Source organism: Gracilinanus agilis, chromosome 2 (assembly GCF_016433145.1).
Source record: "Gracilinanus agilis isolate LMUSP501 chromosome 2, AgileGrace, whole genome shotgun sequence".
Lineage (NCBI taxonomy): Eukaryota > Metazoa > Chordata > Mammalia > Didelphimorphia > Didelphidae > Gracilinanus > Gracilinanus agilis.
The window spans coordinates 446818525-446840927 of record NC_058131.1 but is presented as its reverse complement, the minus strand read 5'-3'; the positions used below and the strand labels follow the sequence as shown (position 1 = coordinate 446840927).

Genomic DNA, 22403 nt, shown 5'->3' with positions numbered 1-22403 from the left:
CCTAAGTATTTTATAGATTCTTTTATTTATTTTGAAGGAAATTTCTATTTCTGACCCTAATAGATTTATTGGTTATATATAGTAATACAGACAACTTGTCTGTATTTTATATCCTGTAATTTGGCTGAAGTTTTTTATTATTTAAATTAATTTTTAGTTTGACTATCCAGGATTCTCTAAATATACCATCAGATCATCTATAAAAATCAATAATTTTATTTCCTTTTTGACTGTGCTTAGCCTCTCAATTTCTTTTTCTTATTGCTATAGGTAGCATTTCTAGGACTGTTAAGTAGTAATTGTGATAATGGGCATCCTTGCTTTACCCACAATATTATTGGAAAGACCTTTAATTTTTCTCTATTACATATGGTTTGTTCTTTTATATAGATAAATAATATTCACTACATTATAAAAAGGGCCATTAATTTGTATGATTTTTAGAATTTTTTATAGAAATACGTGTTAGGTTTGGTCAAAAACTCAGCATCTATTAATGTAATCAAATAGTTTTTATTACTCACATTTGTTAACATAATTTTTCACATTTATGTTGAACCAACTCTGTGTTAGTGGTATAAACCTAGCGTGGTCAAATTGAATAATGTATTATAATATGTTGCTTCCTCCTTGCTAAAATTTTAGCATCAGTGTTTATTAAATATACTGCTCTATAGTTTCCTTTCTTTGTCTCTTAAAAATGTAGATAGCTGGGGCAGCTGGGTATCTCAGTGGATTGAGAATCCAGGCCTAGAGATGGGAGATCCTAGGTTCAAATCTCACCTTAGACACTTCCCAGCTGTGTGACCCTGGGCAAGTCACTTAATCCCCATTGCCTACCCTTATCACTCTTCTACCTAGGAGCCAATACACAGTATTGACTCCAAGACAGAAGGTAAGGGTTTAAAAAAAAATGTAGATAGCAATACAATATTTCTGTGATGGAAGAAGATTGGAACGGTGCTTTCTTTTCTTATTGCAAACAAATTATGTAATATTGAAATTATTTTTTGAATGATAGAGTTCACCTAAGAATCCAGTTGGTTTGGAAATTTATGTGTGGCTTGTTTAATTTCTTGTTTTGGTATTGAATTATTTAAACAATCTTATTTCTTATTTTTTAATCTGATTTTTAAAAATTTTTTTGTTAGCATTTTATCTATTTTCTTTATCTGTTTTGTTAGCATATACTTAGGCAAAGGTGCCATATAAAACTATGAGTATGTATATTCTTTTTTCTTCTTATTCAGTATTCGCTGGATATCTATTATCTCTATTTTTTAATTCACCCTTTCAAGTTCTTAACTTCTTTTTGGTTTATCTTTTGTTTATTTTTATCTAGGTCTGTCTAAAAGAGGATACATTAAGGTTTCTCAGTATTATAATTCTTCTATATTACTCCAATTCTATTAACTTTTTCTTTAAGGATTTAGATGCTATGCTATTAGGTATATAAATATTAGGTATTGATACTGATTTGTTGTCTGTAATGCCTTTTAGCTGAATGCAATTTCCCTGCTTATTTATCTTTTCTCTGCTTATTTTAGCCTTAGTTGAGTAAAGCTTAAGTATATTTTTTGGTAACCCTTCATTTTAAATTTATTTTAATCTGTGTTTCAAATGTGTCCCTTGAAAACATCACATTGTTTGGATTAGGCTTCCTAATCCTTTTTGATGTCTTCTTTTTTATGGGCAAATTCTTTCCATCTATATTCACAGTTATGATTAATTATGTATTTCCCTTTTTATAAATTAGTAGAAAATTGTAGGAGGGGTGTTTCCTAATGTTTTTTATTCTGTAACAACTCTTTTTTCTTTATTGTGCCCCTTAGCTGAGGTTCTCAATCTTTATTCCTTTTAGTCTATCTTTATGTTTCTTTCTTTGGCATTATAGATTTTTAACTTTCCTTATCTATCCCATTCTCCCTCTTAAATCCACCTGATTTATTTCTGTACCTTCCTATTCTGCTATTTCTCTTTTGAGTTAAATGTATGTCAATAAAAAGTTGGGGGTTTTTTTGTGTTTTTGTTGAGGAGCTGGGAAGATGCAATTGTATTTATATAATCAAATGAAGGTAAGGTTTAGAATGATACCCATTCTCTAAGGCTTACCTCTTTTTCCGCAATTATATAATTATCCTCTTAATGCACATCTGTTATGCAATAGTTATAGCCCTCCCCCTTCTTCGTTCTTCCTCAATATCTTCCCATACCCCTCTTATTCTTCCTAATACCTTCAAAGCAGGCCAAATCCACCAATGGATAGTCTTGTCTTCTTAATTTTGCTTTCTAACTCTTTTCTTATCCCCCAGTTAACCTGTAAACAGTTTTCCCTATATATTTTTCTTTTAATTATGCGAATATATGTCTCTTTTCCGATTTCTCTTGGCACCTGAAATTTTTGTCCCTTCCTTAGGTATTTTTTAAATATTCTATTCCATTTCGGTTTAGGCTATCTTTGCATGTAAACATTCCTCTTGAGGTTTAGAATATGACATTTCAAGCTTTCCTCTCCTTTGTAGTAGTATCTGCAAAATCTTGAATAATTCTCATTTGAGGCTACTTGGTATTTTGCCTTCCTTCTTTTTTATCTACTTATAATATCTTTTTTCTTTGATCTGGAAGCTCTGCATTTTGGTTATGATGTAAATAGGAGGTTTCATTTTGGAGTCCCTTTTTAGGATATGACTAGTGATTCTTTCTATTTTCAGTTTATTTCTATAGTTTTCAGAATCTTTCTGAACAATACTCATTTCCTGAACTTCCTGAAATTTGATTTCTTGACTTTTTTCCTGATCATAATTTTTGGAGAATTCAATAATTCTTGGATTTTTTTCTATAATGTTTTACAGATTAATCATTCTTGATTATATATCTTAGATGTTCTTTTTTAAGTTTTTTAGTTTTTTTGAGATATATATGTATATATACACATACTTGCAGTTTTATTTAGCAATTCTTTTCTCTGGTTCATTCTAATTTTTAGGACATTTAGTTCTTCAGTGAGGTTTTTCACTATCTGTTTTAAGGTCCTGATTTTCTTTGCCGTTCTTTCCTGCCAAGCTTTTTAATTCTATATTTCTTTAATTTTCTTCAAAATATTTTTGCCATCACTATGGGAAGAGCAATTTTTCCTCCAAGGCTTTAATTTGACTTGTTTAAGGGGGCTTTGCTATCTTCTTCAGAGTTTATCTTCTAGGCTCAAACCAAAGTATGTTTACTTGGTAATCAAAGTGTTCCTTGATTTGTTACATAAGAGTAGACTGCACTTTGATCAAGCTTCAGAACTGAATGGGATATATACAGGACCTATCTGATCTTAGTTTTCTGAATTTATTTTGATATTATGCCTATTTCTAAACAATATTACTTCATTAATTTATTATACTATTTCTTGTGTAAATTAACTTATCTAGTATTGCCCCTTTTTTGACATTACCATAACCATGATTAGCAACTCTCCAACTTTTTAAAGTCTTCCTTTTCAGAAAGTATGCTTTTAGTTGTATTAATAGAAATCTTTTGAGTATCTTGGTATGTCATTTGCAGATTATTTAAATATCTTGCAGTAAGTTTGAATTAAATATATCTCATTTCTTCTTAATTTTTAATAGTGGTATATATAAATGTTACTAATAGTTTTATGGATTTATTTTGCATCATGATAGATACCTTGTTGAACTATTTAACAATTCTTTTATTCCCTATTCCACTGGGGTTCTCTAAGTCTACAATCTTGTCACTTGCAAATAGGGATAGTTTTTTTCTTTGCTTTGCTAGTGTTTATACATTTGATTTTGTTGCCTTGTCTTATTTTCTAGCTAGAATTTCTAGACCTGTATCCAGTAATAGTAAGGAGTAGACATCCTTACTTTCTACTGATGGTACTAGAAAGGTTTCTAACATTTCTCCATTTTTAAACAGTATTTTTCTAATTTTAAAATAGGTGCTTTTGATCATACTTAAGAAGGCCCTTCTATATCTATACTTGGTTTGGTTTTAAATTTATAGGAGAGCTGTAATTTATCTAAGGCATTTTTCTTCCTCCATTCCAAATACCATCTAGATTTTATTATCTTCATTTATATCTAAGGGCAGCTAGACCTAAAGTAAAGGAAAACTGAGTTGGCCTCGACACTTTCTAACTATATGACCTTTGGCAAGTCATTTAATCTCTACCTCAGTTTCCTCATCTTTGAGATGGGGATAATAATAGCACCTACCTCATTGGGTTGTTGTTGTGAGAACCTAATGATTTCATATTTATAAAGCACTTCCTACAATGGCCAGCACATAATAGGCCCTTAATAACTGCTTATTTCTTTCCTTTCTATGTTGCTGTTATATGTTCTTTTTTTCTCCATTATAAATCCAACTTGTTTATAGTAAAATATTTTCTAGATATACATCTATATAATCTTTCTATAAGTATTTTCAGCATTTGGCTTCAGTATTCATTAGAATGATTGGTTGGGTTACTTTTCTCTACTTTTTCTCTCATCTTGTTTGGCTATCAAGACCATGTGTTTTCTCATGGATTCGCATAGCAAACTTTTTGTTTATATTTCATATTAATTTTTAGATCAATTGCTCTTACATGTTTGGTAGAATTATCTTGTAAATCTGTTTGACCTTTTATTTTTCCCTTATGTCTTTTAGTTAGGACTTGCTGGATTTCTTTATCTTAGACTGGGTACTTTAATATTTCTTGTTTAGGTTGAATAGTCTGAATTTATGTAAAAACTCATTGGTTTTCTTTGAATTCTTAGATTTATATTTTCAGAATAATATAAATTCCTTGAGAGTACAAATTGTTTTTTTTTTTGTAAGTGCATCCCTAGTCCCTGGTAATAGTTGATTAAGAATTGATTTTTTGATAACATTTATTATGTAACAGTTTCTAATGCTCTTTTTATTCCCTGTAGTGAATTTACCTTGTTCATTTTAAATTTTCATAATTTTATCTCTCTCAAGATAGATCTTGATTTAATGAGTTTATTGGTCTTTTCAGAAAAGTAAGCTATCAATTGCACATGAAATCATGAAATATATTAGTATTGACTAAGCAAACTTGTCAACCATAAAGTAGCAGGCCAATTCAGTTCAAAGTCTTCCACCCTTTGTGGAGTACCCATAAAATTCACTAGGCATAAAGTAGCTTCTCTTTCAGACTTACAGTAAAGTCCTCACTGAATCAAATCTGTTCTCTATTGTACCCATTGATCTAGGGACACTGATAGAACTAGAACTCCAATGAGAAGTCAAAAAAAACAAGTTTTCTGAAGTTCCCAGGGACCTCCTCTGGTCAGAGGGAGGAGAAAGATACCAAGTTGATGAGATCTTCACATTCTCCTCAAATAGTTCCCTCTTAGAATCTTTACTGAGAAGATTCATCAGACTGCTAAGATATTTTTTTTTTATCCTGGGACTCCATTCTAGGAGCATAGGGCCACAACCAGTAGGCAATGGGTCGCTCAGGGTCACCCAGCTGGGAAGTGTCTGAGCCCGGATTTGAACCTAGGACCTTTCGTCTCTAGGCCTGGCTCTCAATCCACTGAGCTAGTCCAGCTGCCCCTACTTTAGGTTGCAGTTTCTTTAGCAGATGTAGTTTTTACAGGGTGGGGTTGCTAGCCCCACGCCCAACCCTCCTCCTTTTTCATCTGGGCTAGGGACAGTCCTTAGCCTGGGAGTGGTAAGGGTGGGCGATAGGGGTCAAGTGACTTGCCCAAGGTCACACAGCTGGAAGTGTCTGAGGCCGGACTTGAACCTAGGACCTCCAGTCTCTAGGCCTGGCTCTCAATCCACTGAGCCACCCAGCTGCCCCTAAGATATTAGAATCTCTAAATTCTGAATTAGCTAGTCATTATTTAGCATATACCTTTTTACTAATACGTAAAAACTTACAATAAAAACTTCTTTAGGGTTTGTGTTTGTGTATAGGAAGAAGCATTAAGAACAATCCAATTAAACACTTCTTTAGACTGTGTTTGCTTTTTTAATTTGTTTTTAGTAATTTCTGTTTTTCAATATGTATTATTTTCACACAGCAATCTTTTTTTCATAATTTTTTATTGTTTGATTTCATATTGACCACATGAGTAATCTTATTCTTTTATGATTGATACTCCTTGGAATATAAAATTTTTTTTCCTTGAAACCTACAAAAATTCCTCAATACAGTACTATAGTAAGGCTTTGAGAAAGGAGGGAAATATTGGACGGGAACCATGAAGCTATAAATGTTTGTCTTTAACTATATTTTCCTCTAAAAATTACATTGTGGAAGTTTTATTTTTTAATTTATCTTTTCCTTTTATTACTAATTTTATTACATTTTGATGGTTCTGGTTTGTTTTGGGGTTACAGAGAAAGAACTATGACCTACCTTCTACCCTATGCTTTTCTAATCTCCTTATAGTCTGCCTTCAGACATCACCATTAAAGTCAAACTGCTTTCTCAATCCTCATCCTTTTTTACTTCAATTTAATGAAAAGCAAGCATTTATTAAGTGCCTGCTATGTGCCAGACACAGATAATCTCTGGAATAAAAGAAAAAACCTTTTTCTCAGTAGGCTTGCTGAGTGGAGACAACTGAATAACAACAGATGAATAAAAAAATTCATTGTATATCAACTAACTTCAAATGTGGTAAGAATTGCTGACAACTGGGGAGATCAGAAAAGGCCTTATGTAGGAGTCAGCAGTTAAACTGAGACTTAAATGGAGGTAAAGATTCTCTGAAACAGAAGTTAAATAAATAGAACATGCATTGGAGGAAGAGGGTAAAGGGAAATGGCTTTTGCAAAGACATGGAGGCAGGAGATAGAATGTCATATAATGGGAATATTTGACACTTGTTGATTAACTCCTCTTGGATACTGTCCTCCCTTGATTTTCATGCCAATATTCTCTCACAGTTCCTTTTTATCTTTATATCTACTTATTAATTTTCAGTCATCTTTGTAAAAATACCCTCTTCTAACCAGGGGTATTCTGTAAGACTGTGTGCTCTTCCTCCATCAACTCATCAGCATTCCCCCCCACCCCCAGTATCAGTTGTCATCTCTAAACAAATGACTAACAGATCTGTGTATCTAGCCCAAATTTCTCTTTTGTATTCCAGTTCTACATCACCCATAAGCAAGCATATGATTGTCCCATAACTATCTTTTAGCATATTCAAAACAGAACTCATCTCTCCTAAATTTGCCCTCTCAGCTCTCCTTTTCCTTTTCAATCCTCTAGTTACCAACAAAGTCTCAGTCATCCTTAACTCATCCTTCTTTTACCTCCAATATCCAATTAGTTCCCCAGTTTTGTCAATTCTACAACATATCTTGCATCTCTTCCATTCTCCATACTTAGAACTACCCATTTCAGATCTAAATCACCTCTTACCTAAAGTATTGTAAATATTTTCACCGGATTCTGTACTTATAGTCTCTTTCAATATGGCGTAATGCAAAGAATGCTGAATTTGGACCACGAGAACCTGCATTCAAATCCTGACTTGTTAATTCCTATGTTAAGCATGCCACTTAATATCTGACCTTTCAGTATTCTCATGTATAAAAGGAGGGGACTAGACTTTGAAGACTTCTATAAATCCTTATCACTCAAAATCTCTGAGCTTTTCATCCTCTCCAATCCATCCTTCAGCCAAAATAATTTTCCTGACATGTAACTCTGAACATATTGTTACTCTACTAAAGAGCCATCACTGATTCGCAGTTGCCTTTATGATAAAATATAGCCTTTTCAGCTTGGCACTTAAAACACTTTGTCATCTGTCTCCAGCCTACTATTCCAGAGTTCTCCTTCATATTACTCCCCTTTGTGCTTCTACTTTCCACCCAGATTGGAAATTTTTAAATGCTCAAATCCTTTACTCGTTAAGAAATATTTCTTAATTTTTGCCATAAGCAATTCTAAACAGTAGCAGGAATTCTTAGAGATTCAAGAAAAACATTCCCCAGGCTTTATATAATCTTTCTACTTTCTTATACATTGCACAGTAGATAAAGCCCTGCACCTGGAGTCAGAAAGATAGGAGTTCAAATGAGACACTTATTTTGTGAACCTGGGTGAAGTCACTTAACCTCTGTTTCACATTAGTAAAATGGGGAAAAATAATAGCACCTACTTTGCAGGGTTTTTGTGAGGATCAAATAGGATGATAATTGTAAAGCTTTAGCAACCTGGCACATAGTGGGTATCTTATAAATGCTTATTTCTCTTTCACCTTATAACATGAATATATTTAATTCTCACTCTCATTAAGGTGTTTGATCTCTCTTCTCTTTTGTCTCCTTCAGATCCTCATTAGTTACTTTATTTCCTGCCTACTAATTTCAGGCTTTTTACTATCCCATTCCTTCTTTAAAACTTTCTCCTTTTTACTGAGTAGCCCATTTGGACAGTCATATATCATTCTCTGCTTGTTTGACCTAATCCTTATTCAAAAGAAAAGGAGTTCAGATTGAGTAACTGTTCAGACTGGACTCTGCAACCCAAGAAAATGACTTGTTTTTAGAAATACAGCATTTCTACCTGTAAAAAAGTTTTGTTTGTGAATTTCAAGTTTCAATGTAAATTATCTAAATCTAGAAATCTACTCAAGAAATGGGAAATTTTATAAGTGGAATTGATTTCATTGCCTTATTTTGAAATAGTTGGGTTACTATTTTTAATTTTTTAACTTATTGAATTTCTGAGAGATTAATAACATCTTGTTTCTCTTTGCAACCATACCATCATCCAGGATTTAGTTTAAATTTGAAACCCCTAAACAAACAAAAAATTGAAACAATCTTGGCTTACTATTGATTGCAAAATCAACATATCTGCATCAAAGAAATTTCATTTTCCTTCCTTCATTTTTGAAATGCAAAAGTGAAATAAGTAGTACTTATATCAGATATATTGATAATGGAATTTTTTGGCAGTTTGCAAACATAATCTTTTTAAATATAAATGTACTTTCATATTGTTTGCTAGATACTATATGTCTTAAGCATCAGTATACCGATTCTTTTATTTTTTTTTTTTTTACTTACAGTAAAAACTCAAATACAACAAGGATTAATCTCAGTTGCAGCTCGTACTGTTATAACACACTTGGTAAACCACTTAGGTCACTATCCAATGAATGGTGGTCCTGCTATGCTAACAAGTCAGGTTTGTGAAAATCATGACAATCATTACAGTGAAAGTTCTGAACTTTCTCCTGAGCTTTTTGAGAGTCCAAATCTCCAATTTTTTGTATTGAACAATACAACATTAGTATCTTGTATTCAGATAAGATCAGAAGAGAGTATACCTGGAGGAGGATTATGTGCTGGGCTCACATCAGCTAATTCAAATGTAAGAATTATAGTTCGTGATCTGTCTGGTAAATATTCATGGGACTCTGCCATCCTTTATGGACCACCATCTATAAGATATTCCTCAGAACCAGTGTCATTCATGCTTTCATTGTCTCACCAAGAGAAGCCAGAAGATACTCCAAGTTCTGTTGACCCTCTAGAGGATATAACTGTAAGAGATGGGTTTGCACTCCAGATTAAGAGGAGATTCAGAGAAACGGTGCCGACTTGGGATACAATAAGAGATGATGAAGATGTTCTTGATGAGCTTCTCCAATATTTAGGTGTTACGAGCCCCGAATGCTTGCAAAGGACTGGTGTCTCACTTAACATTCCTGCTCCACAACCTGTGTGCATCTCTGAAAAACAAGAAAATGATGTTATCAATGCCATCCTTAAGCAATGCACAGAGGAGAGGGAATTTGTTGAAAAGTACTTTAATGACTTAAATATGAAGGCTATGGAACAAGATGAACCGACATCTCAGAAGCCTCAATCAGCATTTTATTATTGCAGATTGCTCCTCAGTATTTTGGGAATGAATTCCTGGGACAAAAGGTAAGGAATGAACAAGAAATGCTTAGGTTTGGGATTTAAATACTTTTTGGTTTATGCAAAAATGTTTTTAGTGGTTCCCCCCATGGATTTGTTAAGACCTAGGAGGCATATTAATATTCAGGTAGGAAAGGTAGGGGTATGAATCATTCTAAAAAGAGAAAAGATATCTCTATGGCCACTAGTAATGTGTGTGTGTGTGTTCATATATAATGTGTGTGCATTCTCTTCATTAAGCAAAAGGTACTAAGTAAAGAAATACTCATAAAAACCATACATTTTCAATTCATTTATATAGGCTATCTTTAAAGCTATGACAAACAATAAATATGTTTTTTTCCTGCCAAATACTTAGAAAATAAAGTAATAGCAAGGCAATAGTTTCAGAATTTGAAGCACTGGATTCAGGATCTAATCAGAAAGAACATCTAAATTTGTTCAAAATTTTATCTATTTAAGGAAGATATAGAGCTTCTTAAAAGTTTTTCATTAGCTAAGAGTATATCATTGATTAAAGTTAGGCATTTGGTGCTGCACATTTTGCTTTTACTTTCTACTTCAAAAAAAAGTAAGGTAGGGGGCAGCTGGGTGGCTCAGTGGATTGAAAGCCAGGCCCAGAGACAGGAGGTCCTGGGTTCAAATCTGGCCACAGACACTTCCCAGCTATGTGACCCTGGGCAAGTCACTTAACCCCCATTGCCTAGCCCTTACCACTCTTCTGCTTTAGAACCAATACTCAGTATTGATTCTAAGATGGAAGGTAAGGGTTTTAAAAAAAAGTAAGGTAAAGGTAAGGTAAAGTAAAAAAAATATATATTAAGATGTTTATATTTAAGATAGTAAAAGGATGATTCAAATATTACTATTTCAATCAAATATTTATTAAGATCCTATTATGTGCAAGGTACTGTGTTTGTAAGTCCCTGGAGAGTCAAATAAAAGTGTAACAATTCCAACACACAAGGAATTTTCATTCTAATGAGGAAGACAAAAAGGACATATAACTGAAATAATTAATACAAATAATACAATATATATAGTTGTTTTAAATGGAAGACATTAGCAGTTGAAGGGATTGGGAAAGGCTTCATTTAGGAAGCAGTGCTTAAGTTGTATCTTGAAGGAAGAGAGAAGGTTCTATGAGGCAGCAGTGAGGGGCCAGTATGGCTGAACAGTAATGTCCAAAGAGGTTGAAAGAATAGATTGGGAGAAAGCTATGAAGAACTTAAAATCTAAATCAAGGAATTTCTATTTGATGCCAATGGCCATATGAAGCCAACGGATTTGATTAATTAAGGGAATAACATGCATAGTAAGTAGTATTATACAGGTCAAATGAGAACAGAGAGAGACTCAAGACAAGGGGGATACTTAGAAAACTATTAGAATCATCTGTTTGATTTCAGGAGCCTTTCCATACTGGCTCTGCCACTAAAGTCATTGTGTAAACTTTGTGTATATCATTTTACCTCTCTGAGTTTATATTCCCAAGACTCTTTGACCTTCCATAGGTTTTCCTAGAGGATTAGTGGAGTAGAAGGTAAGAAGAATGCTAAATTTGGAGTCAAGACTTGTTATTCAGTCCTGGATCTGCTGCACTAATTTGGGTGTCATTGAAAAAATAACTTAACTTCTCTGGGGCTATGTTCTCATTTATAAAATCAGTGTTGGACTAGATCATCTCTCAGTTCCCTTTCAGTTTTAATCTTTCATTCTCTAATCCTCATCTGTCATCTGTGACTTGTAATGTTCATGATAAGGTGGTATAGAAGGACCCTTCCAGCTATTAAACTATTATTTTCCGTCTTATAACTACAACTCATACACTAATTTAGGACCACCTAGTCTAATGCAATTATTTCAGTTGCATAGAAGGCCTCTAAGCTGTAACAATAATAATAATACAAATTTACGAAGTGCTTTACCCATTAATTCATTTGATGATAGTGACAGTACTGTGAAAAAGCACAAATAAAACAAGGTGTGTAAACACTTTGAAAAAAGCACTATGTAAATGTCCCCTATTACTAGTAGTAAGTTAGAAGTGTTGACCATTTTTTGCTGTTGAGGAAACTGAGACTTCAGAAGACTAAGGAGCTTACCCAAGCCACATAGCCCAGGACAAAAGCATTGATTCATCTTTAACTCACTCCAAATGCAATATTTTTAATTATCATCTTATGGGCAAATGAAGTTATGTAATAAACATAATTTTACTTGTGGAGTATCCAAATTCTGAGTTACCATTATTTTTTAATAAATGGTTTGGGATTTGTAAATAACTTATTTCACCCAAAACCTTTTGATTTATCTTTTAAAGCTACATATAGATGAAATCCACATTTAGTTCTGTACATAGTCTACAAGATTAAAATTGAAGAAACCAATAGATGTAATCTTCTGATAAGAAAATATCAGGCCCTTATTTAGAAAGCAATGGATATTCTTAAAGAGTTTTTTAAGGATCTGTTAACCTTTGTATTAGAAACATTAAAAGGCAGAAGTAAAAGTACTCCATAAGGAAAGTAGAAGGTATATTCTAGGACTATCACAGCATTCATTATAAAGGTGATGAAAACATTTATTCATCCTTTCCTTAGGAGGAGCTTTCATCTCCTGAAGAAAAATGAAAAGCTACTTAGAGAACTTAAAAACTTGGATTCAAGACAGTGGTAAGTACTAAAAATAGCCATTTGTAAATAGCTATGGTCTATTTTTTCCTTATGTATATTTAAATGTTATATCTAAATTAAAAAATTAAATATGTTAATCAAAACTATAGTTTATGCAATTAAGCTAAGAAATCCCTTCTAAAGGTTTGCTGTGATGCCTCATTTTAGCTTGAGGGTAATTCTAAGATGTAATTCCTGCTTCAAATACTTAAAAACTTTGTGATTCTGAACACATTATTAATTCCCTAATCTATAAGATGAAGCATTTGTCTCAAAGACTTCTAAGGTCCCTTTCAAATCTTTATCTATGATTCTGTAATTCCCTCTATCTAATCTTAGTTTTAAGGTATCCAAGTTTCTCTTTGGACTTGATTTTCTCCTTAAAAGGAAGACCTTTTGCTAAAACTATGATACTACCAGTGACTTTAGTCACTCACAGTACATGATCTATTAGTTTTTCACAAGGAAAAAACAAAGGAGAAGTATTGGTGCTTAAGTGCTCTCTCGTCTGTGGAATATATAAGCAAAATGTAAACGAATTAAGCTGCTACTGCTGTTGCTTGAGTTGGGCACTGGAAGGAGTTTAATATCAGTGGATCTCTATCAAAGTAATGTGGATAAAACACAAAAAGAAGCTGTGAAAAGCAAGCATTGTGCTTCATGATGCCATGTGTATCTGATTACCTTCATCAAGTAGACAATGGCCAGAGTCAAAAATCAAAAAGAAAATTAAACATGTCGACAGGAACAATGTGTTGGCAGGAACAATGTCAGTAAATTCAGAGCATCTCAGTGTTACTTGTGAAAGGTACAGTAGACCAAGATCAAGAGATCTTCCCATCAGCCTCCATCTTCCTTTTTAGAGTTTATTAATGAGGGAGCCAATATCATGACACCTGTACTTTAGAAAGGTAAGTTTGACAGCTAAGTGATTAGAATGGGGAGAGCCTTGAGGTAGAGAGACCAACCAGCAAGCTATTGTAACAGTCCAGGTATGAGGTGAGTACCTATTTCCAGGGTGACTGTAGTGTCAGAGAATATAAGAGGGTGTGTAGAAAAGATAGAAGTAGTAACAAGATTTAGCATCTGATTAGGATATTGGAGATTAAGAGATGGTGAGTAGTCAAGGATGATACCTAGGTTATGGGCTTGGGTAACTAGGACAATAGTGGTTATTATTGAGAGTAATAAGGAAGTCAGGAAGAGAGGAGAGGGTTTCAGAGGAAATTAAATCAATTCAATTTGGGACATGGTGATTTTAATTTATCTACGTGATATCTAGTTCAAGATGCCTTGCAGGCAATTTAAACATTGGGAGAAAGGTTAGTGCCAAAAAATAGATCTGAGAGTCATCTGCATTGATAATTGAACCTATGGAAGATAATGAGATCACCAAATATAGTAGTGTAGAAGGAAATGAGGCATAGCCTTGCAAGCCTAGACTGTTAGTGGGTATGACCCAGATGAAAATCTAGCAAAGGGCACAGAGATGGAGCAAGCAGAAAGCTAAGAGAAAAACTGGGAGAAAGCAGTCACATGAATATCTAGACTGAGAGAATATCAAGGAGAAGAACGTGCTCAGCATTGTCAAAAGTTTCAGGGAGGTTAAGGATTAAGATTGAGGAAAGGTCATTAGTTTTGGCAACTAAGAGATATTTAGTGACTTTAAAGAGAGCAGTTCAATGATGAGGTCAGAATTGTGGAGGCACAGATTTTAAATGGCTTCCTCAAGAAGTTGCAGGATTATACCTGCCTGGTTTGGATAGATCAAGTGAGGATTTTTTTTTTGAGCATGGAGGAGATATCACCATGTTTGTAGGGAGAAAAGAAGCAGCTAGTAGATAGAGAACAGAGAAGATAAAGACTGGAAAATATAGGATGGAATGTGCGTGTAGATGGGAATTTGCCTCAGCAAAAGCTTCATGTGAGGCAGAGGTAAAGGAAGAAGCAGAGGAAGAAGAAGTCACCTGAATGGTTAGAAAAATAGGAGAAAAAGGATCTCTCTGTGAATGGCATAAATTTTTTCCAGTGAAATATGAGGTTGGGGTAATAAGTGAGAGGGTAAAGAGATGTAACAATTATATTTAAATTTTTTGCTTCAAAATTGATTGGTTGATTAAGGTATCAGTACTATAATAAGTTCTGTAAAGTGCCTGCTATTTTTTGTAGATAAATTCTGTAAAATACATACTAATTAGTTTGAAAAAGTATTTCGTAGAATTCACAAGTAATTCCATTTTTCCTAGAATTTTTTTTCTAGAGCAATCAATTCTTGTTTTGCTCAGTTTCTTAGTTAATGATCTCTTTCTTGTTAGTTTAGATGTTTTATTATCTATATTAATTTCCTTTGAATTCTTAGATTTGCTGATATATAATGGTATATAGTAGTTTTGAATACTTCTAATACATAAAGTATTATAGGATTATAGTGACAAAAGATTATTAGGAACATAGATTCAGAACCAAGAGTCCTCAGAAATCATCTAGGCCAAACACTTATTTTTATTTACCTATTATGATCTATCTTGTTCATTTTTCATTTTGCTAATTTTCCTCTCTTTTTTTATCAATTTAGCTAATGCTTTATTGATTTTTTTTTAACTGGACCTAATTTCATTGGAATAAAAATCTCTTAAGTGGGGTAGAAATCTTCCACCAAAGCTAATTATACTTGCTCAACAAGAAATCTTGGGTTCAGATCTGGCCTCAAACCAGTTCCTAGCTGTGTGATCCTAGGCAAGTCACTTGACCCCCATTGTCTAGCCCTTACCTCTCTCCTGCCTTGGAACCAGTACATAGTATTAATTGTAAGACAGAAAGTAAGAGTTTTTTGTTTGTTTTTAAAAAATAGACAGACAGTAGACAGACAGGAAGGACTGAAGGGAAGAAAGAAATGGCTGTGTCAGAAGAGCAAATGTGGCAGGGAGGAATATTTGAGAGTCGTTGAAAAAATGAAATTGACAGGTCTTAGCAAGAGATTATATTGGGGAGGACTGAGAAATAGTGAGGAGTAACTTACCTAGAATAGACAATACATACTAGAGGTGAGACTTGGCTAGCTAATAGCTAACATTTATATAGTGGTTTTAATGTTTGCAAGCTACTTTACAATAATTAGCTCATGATCCTCACAGCCACTCCTTGAACTACATTCTATTATTATCCCTATTTTACAGAAGAAATTCATTTAATCCACACAACAACCCTGTGAGATAGATGCTGTCATTGCCTCCATTTTATAGAGGAAGTTTTGGTTGAATTACTTCTTTAGACTCCCATAGCTAGTAAATGTGGCAAAATTTGAATTCAGGTTCTTCTGTCTTCAAAGGTTGGGTTCAATCCACCATGTAATACAGTGCCTCTCTAATAAATGTTATTAAACTATAAAAAGCTATTCCTTGCTCTTTTTATCAGTTTTATGGTCTTTTTATTTTCATGTTTCTCTTTATCATTTTCAAGGAGTTTTTTTGTATTTGTTTTAGAATTGTTCATTTTTAAAATCTTGTTAGTTAATTAATCCTTTCTTTTCCCATTTTTTAGGAATATTTGCTAATATATATTTTTATTAAAATTTATAAATGCCTTTGTCTCAAGTTTCATGTGTTGCTTCATTGTCATATTTACTCCTTCTGTGATTTATTCTTTGTCCTATGTAATTATTTCCAGTTATCTATTTCTTTTGCTTGTTTTTCCTTTATTCCTCAAATTTTATTACATTATGATTTCAACAGGATAAAATTCCTCTCTGCTATAGCACATCAGTTTTTGTAAACATATCATAGATTTCTTAGAAAAATGTTTTTTCTTCAGTATTTCTATTCAAAAGTCTACTCCAAATCCTGTTTATCCAACAATTCATTCAGTTCTATATTTTCCTCCTTATCTTTCTATTGAATTTATCCAATTCTACCATTGAAATATTAAAATCTCCTACTATAAATGTTTTATTCTCAATGCCTTCTTACTTAAATATTTTTCTTAAAAATTTATCCACCACACCATTTGGTATATATGTATTTATTATTAATGTATCATCATGTATGGATATAGATATAAATTGCAAGAAGAAAATATTAACTAATTTTTAAGTATTTCTTTACTTAAAAATAATTAAACTTCTAATATTAAATAATATTGTTGATCCTGGTATAATATTGTTGATCCTGGTACCTCCTCTCAATATTTATATTAGATGGATAGATATCAAATATAGTAAATGGGTATTTTGAAAAGAGTTGGACTTCCACAATGTGAAAGAGTATACAATGGTCCCTCATTCATTCATGTAGTTTCAGCATATTGCAATATATTATAATTCACATGTTGCCTAGGAAATGTATTTATTCATTATATCATCTGGAATTGTTTTAGGCATATAATTTATGCACATTTTAGGTATATCATGCACAAATTGAGGGTACATTTTATAAAATATTGGTAATAGTACATGACCAAAAGTTAAAGAATCCTCTTCTATGACACCTTTAAACATAGTTGGTTTTCCTGATTATCATTCATTACTTTATCAGTTTTTATTATTACCTTATCTGAGTCCAGGCTGAGTGATTTCTGATTTTATAATCATTGGAAACATAATATATTTTGTTCACTCCCCTATTTTTCACTCTCCCAGTGTGTATGTGTTTCACATGTGTTTCTTGTATGAAGTAAATTACTGTCATTCCTTTAATTTGGTGAATTTAATTATTATCGTATTTTTATTCCCAGGCACTAACACAATTCCAGGCTTATAATAAGTACTTAATAATACTTGCTTTGATTGATTATCCAAGAAATGGATTCCATGAAGTTTAAAATGAAGTAAAACAGAACTCAGTGACTCATGAAAGAAAATATTAGGATAAAATGTAAGCTATCTACTAACAAAAACAACTCACCTGAAAAATAGATTAAGGAGGAAACATTAATGAATTAAGAAATCATAATCTCAAGAGATCTATTTGAATGAGAGAATAAAATGAAAATTGAAAGAATCTATTAGCACATCTTGAAAGAAAGCCCCAAAAGAAAAATCCCAGGCATGTTAACATAAATATACCTCTTTTGGGTCAAAAGAAAAATATTCCAAAAAGAAATAATTCAAGTCAGAGTAACACAATATTTAGCAGCTTCTACATTAAAGGACCAGAGGGCAAAAGAACTAGGACTTCAACCAAGTAACCCAACAAAATTTAGTAAAATTCTTCAGGGTGGGAAATGGGTATGCAAATAAAATAGAGGACTTTTAAATATTCCTGATGAAAACCAGAGCTGATTGGAAAATTTAACTCTCAAATACAAGACTCAAGAGAAGCATAAAAAGGTAAACAAGAAAGAAAAATCAAAAGACATTCAATGAGGTTAAACTTTAAGGCTCTAACTAATGAAAACCAATTACATGTAATGACAATTTTCCATATAAGTTTTTTGAAGTTATAAAATTCAAATTTTGTAGTATAAATTTAAAACCCCTCTCTCCCTTCTGTCACCCTTCTCAGAAATGGTAAGCAATTTGATCTGCATTGTCATGTATTATCATGTAAAACCTATTTCCATATTGTCCACTGTTGCAAGAGAATAAGAATACTCATATAAATTAAAACCCCAAATAATCCAAAGTGAAAACAGTGTGCTTTGATCTGTATTCCAACTCCAACAGGTCTTTCTCTGGAGTTGGATAGCATTTTTTGTAATGAGTCCTTAAGAATTATCCTGGATAATTTTATTGCTGAGAGTAGCTAAGTCTTTTTCAGTTGATTATCCTACAATATTACTATTAGTGTGTACAATGTTCTCCAGTCTGCTTATTTCACTCTGCATCGGTTCATGTCAGTCTTTCTACTTTTTTCTGAAATCATCCTGTTCATTATTTCTTATAACACAATAGTATTCTATCACCATAATATACCCCAATCTGCTTATCCATTTCCCAATTTATGGATATCCTCTCAATTTCCAATTCTTTGCTTCCAGAAAAAGGGCTGCTAAAAATATTTTTGTACAAGTAAGTCCTTTCCCCTTTGAAAAATCTCTTTGGAATACAAGCCTAGTATTACTGGATCAGAGGATATGCACAGTTTTATAAGCCTTCATCTTTTTGTCAGTCACTGGTCCTATCAAGTACTTTACAAATTGTATAGACATAAATAGTTTATTTAATAAAAAAATATGATCTTTTCTTCCTACAGCCGAGAGACACACAAGATTGCTGTATTTTATGTGGCAGAGGGACAAGAAGATAAGCACTCCATTCTCACTAATACTGGAGGAAGTCAGGCTTATGAGGATTTTGTAGCTGGTCTTGGTTGGGAGGTATTAGTTTTAAATTTTAACATCTTATAAAGAATTTTAGATTATTTGTTTTCTTGTAGGAAAGGAAGGATTTTTTTCCTCCTTCTTTATGATACTTTTTTTTCTTTATGTTACTAGAAAATACTTCTGGGGATTAATCTTCTAAAATCTGGGGGGACTTCTAGGGACTAATTCTAAAACCACTTTCAGTCGTGCCATTGCTTCTGCTCTGAGTCTCAGCTGTCAAAACAGCAATTTTTGGAGCATTGGACAGTGTCAGAAGAGTTGGGTCTCTTCCCAGCTTTCTCACACTTGTACATAGTAGGTATTTTAAGTATGCATGTATTCATTTGCAGCTGGAATTGAACCACCTGTGTAATCTTGAGCAAATCATTCATTTTCTGTGCCTAATTATCCTTACCTATTAGAGATTAATTATACTTACTTCTTGCCATTGTGATAAAAGTACGCAAATATGCTATTAACATTATAAAATAATTATCATAAAATCTAACATAAATAAAGTAGATTATTTCTAGATCATCCAATATTACTATTAGTTCTTCTTTGCAGCTCTTCATAGTATGTAATGAAAAGTATTGGGAAAGTATTCAGTCTCTATGGAAAATATAGACTGAATGAAATAAAACATTACCTTCCTTTTATCAGGTGGTTCAGTCCTCTTATTAAAAAACTTGTGTACAAATTAATCTATAATTTGTCATGGAGAAAAAACATACTTTAAGAGTGCTAAATGATTATTTTCCACCTCTAGTCAAGGGCAAGATAATAACATAAATTGAGGAATAGTTTTCAACTGGTTTAATATCACACATCTATTGGTCATTCAATCAAATTGGCATTACTGTATAAATTTTTATCCTTAAGCCATTTCCAGTCTTTTGGCTGGGAAGGTGGGAGGGGGAGATTTCATTGCCATGATCTCCCACAAGCCTTTGTAATTTATCATTAACACCTATTAGACCAACATCGGATACTATTGCTCAGCAGTTGGTTTCTTTCCTAATTAATTTCTACTAATTAAGTGCCCTGAGCTCAAGAATAAAATGAGTTCTGATTTAGTTTCACTATTAATTTTTTAAATAATTGGAAAATGTTATTTTAGGCATTTAAAATGTCTATGATTTTGGGTCTTTTACATTATGATAGTTTCAAACTTTTTCTTTGACTTCTCACAGGTAAACCTAACAAATCACTGTGGTTTTATGGGAGGATTGCAAAAAAACAAAAGCACTGGATTGACCACTCCATATTTTGCTACTTCTACAGTAGAAGTAATGTTTCATGTCTCAACACGAATGCCTTCTGATTCTGATGACTCTTTAACCAAAAAAGTAAGCATTTTTTGCTTTTTTTTATTAAATTATAAGCCCTAGTAAAGCAGACTACTACTTGAAGAAATACTATAAGCCTCTATATTCAGATATAAAGTAATAAGCTTCATAAAGCACAAGTTTTGTGTTTTTCTAATATGACTCCCCATTTTATAATACAGTGCATTAACTAGAAATAACATTGTAGAGTGTTATAAAGAAATTCAGTTAACTATAAGAAAAATATCTGAATTAGGGGTTAAATTCCTCAACCAAACCTTAGCTTTACATAAAATATAGATATGGCGGGGGCAGCTGGGTAGCTCAGTGGAGTGAGAGTCAGGCCTAGAGACAGGAGGTCCTAGGTTCAAACCCGGCCTCAGCCACTTCCCAGCTGTGTGACCCTGGGCAAGTCACTTGACCCCCATTGCCCACCCTTACCAATCTTCCACCTATGAGACAATACACCGAAGAACAAGGGTAAAAAAAAAAAATAATAAAATAAAAAATAAAAATAAGGAAACTGAGGCAAACAGGGTTAAGTGACTTGCCCAGGGTCATAGACCTACTAAGCGTGTGAGGGATTTAAACCTAGTCTTCTTGACCCTAGGCTGGTCACTCTACCCATTGTACCACCTAATTGCCTGACTACAGTTAATTTATACTAAAGTAAGAATAAGATATCAGATTCGACTACTAGCTTACATTTATTAAGCTACAACGTATTTTTAACTAGTCACTTTGATCCTGAAAGTAACCCAGTGATATAGATATTGCCATTTTATAGATGATGGAAATGAGTTTCAGGAGGATTAAATAACTTCCCAAAGACACAGCTAGCAGAATGGCAGCATCTATAGTCAGGCCTAAGCCTTATAGTGGCAGAATTTTAGAGTCCTTTCTACTATTGCTCCTACTTTNATATATATATATATATATATATATATATGGATATGGATAACAGTATATAATAAAAACAAATATGTAACAACTACCGTTCTCAACACTAGTCTAAAGTAGTAAAAATATTGCTAAAAGTACTATGAAATCAAAATTTATTTGCAATATTATTACTCTATAAGCATTCATTAAGCATATATTGAATGCTGTGTGCTTGGGATAAAAAGACAAAAATTAAACAGTTTTATAATCAAGTAGATTGCATTCATTAGGGGATGACATTATTTACAAGGTTATAAAAGCTTTAAAATCCATATATTAGTTTATAGTTTATTCTATGGCTCTGACTTCCCAGACCAAAAACATTCTTCCTTAACTTGTAAGCTCCTTGAAGACAGGTACTACCTCTCCTTATATCATAATCATTTCATAAAAAATTAAATAATAAATTTATTGTCTTAGAATGAAAGTTTTTCCTTGAAATGATTTGATCTCTTTTTAAAAAACGTTCACCAAGAAAATTTGAACTGATAACATTTGTTTTCCCAGATAACATTTTTTATTAGCAAAAAAAGACATAATCATTTTACTAACCTTTGAACAGCTTAAAGTATTATGATGAGTACATGGTAATATTTTATATTCCTTATTGATAAAAATCTTGGTGTAAAGGTGATTGTAATTCACCCAGAGAAAAGCATTTTAAAAGTTAACTGCAAACCTACCATTTCTCATTTTTACTTTCTCCTTTCTCTGTTTATTCAAAACTATTGCTTAAAATAACTCCAGACTAAAATAAAGGCTACCATATAAAACAATACTGCTATCAATTAAAATCACTCCTGTCACTTTAGATAAATCTTAAACAATTTCACTAGAAAGTTATCAAATGAATTTCCAAGTCATTAGCAGCATTGTATAGAGTTTAGTGTGCTAGGCTTGAAGTCATCAAGACCTGAGTTCAAATCCTGTTTCCAACACTTGCTGTATGACCTGGGACCTCTTAATATTTTCAGAATTTCAATCTCCTTAATTATAAAAATGGCAACAATAATACCTGTAGTACATATCTCTGAATTGTTTTAAAGTGCAAAATATGTGAATGCTTTTATAATCTCAAAACTATATTATAATAATAATAGCTTTTTAATATATAATAGTTTATATAATAATATATGCCAGTCCATATGCTAAAAACTTTTCAACTGTTATCTCATTTTTATCCTCTCTATAACCCTGGGAGTTAGATGCTATTAAACAGAGGTTAGGTGACTTTTTTGCCCAG

The 22403-nt window shown here is 32.7% G+C and overlaps 1 protein-coding gene across 5 annotated transcripts in view; it reads left to right on the top strand.

The window, feature by feature from the left end:
- RALGAPA1 (Ral GTPase activating protein catalytic subunit alpha 1) overlaps window positions 1–22403 on the top strand; it is a 314150-nt gene that overhangs the window by 220214 nt on the left and 71533 nt on the right. For all 5 annotated transcript variants that reach the window (XM_044664768.1, XM_044664769.1, XM_044664766.1 and 2 more), the window contains 4 exons: window positions 9060–9924; window positions 12522–12593; window positions 18782–18905; window positions 20084–20239. In XM_044664768.1, the coding sequence (XP_044520703.1) occupies window positions 9060–9924; window positions 12522–12593; window positions 18782–18905; window positions 20084–20239 (1217 nt within the window). The remainder of the gene's footprint in view (window positions 1–9059; window positions 9925–12521; window positions 12594–18781; window positions 18906–20083; window positions 20240–22403) is intronic.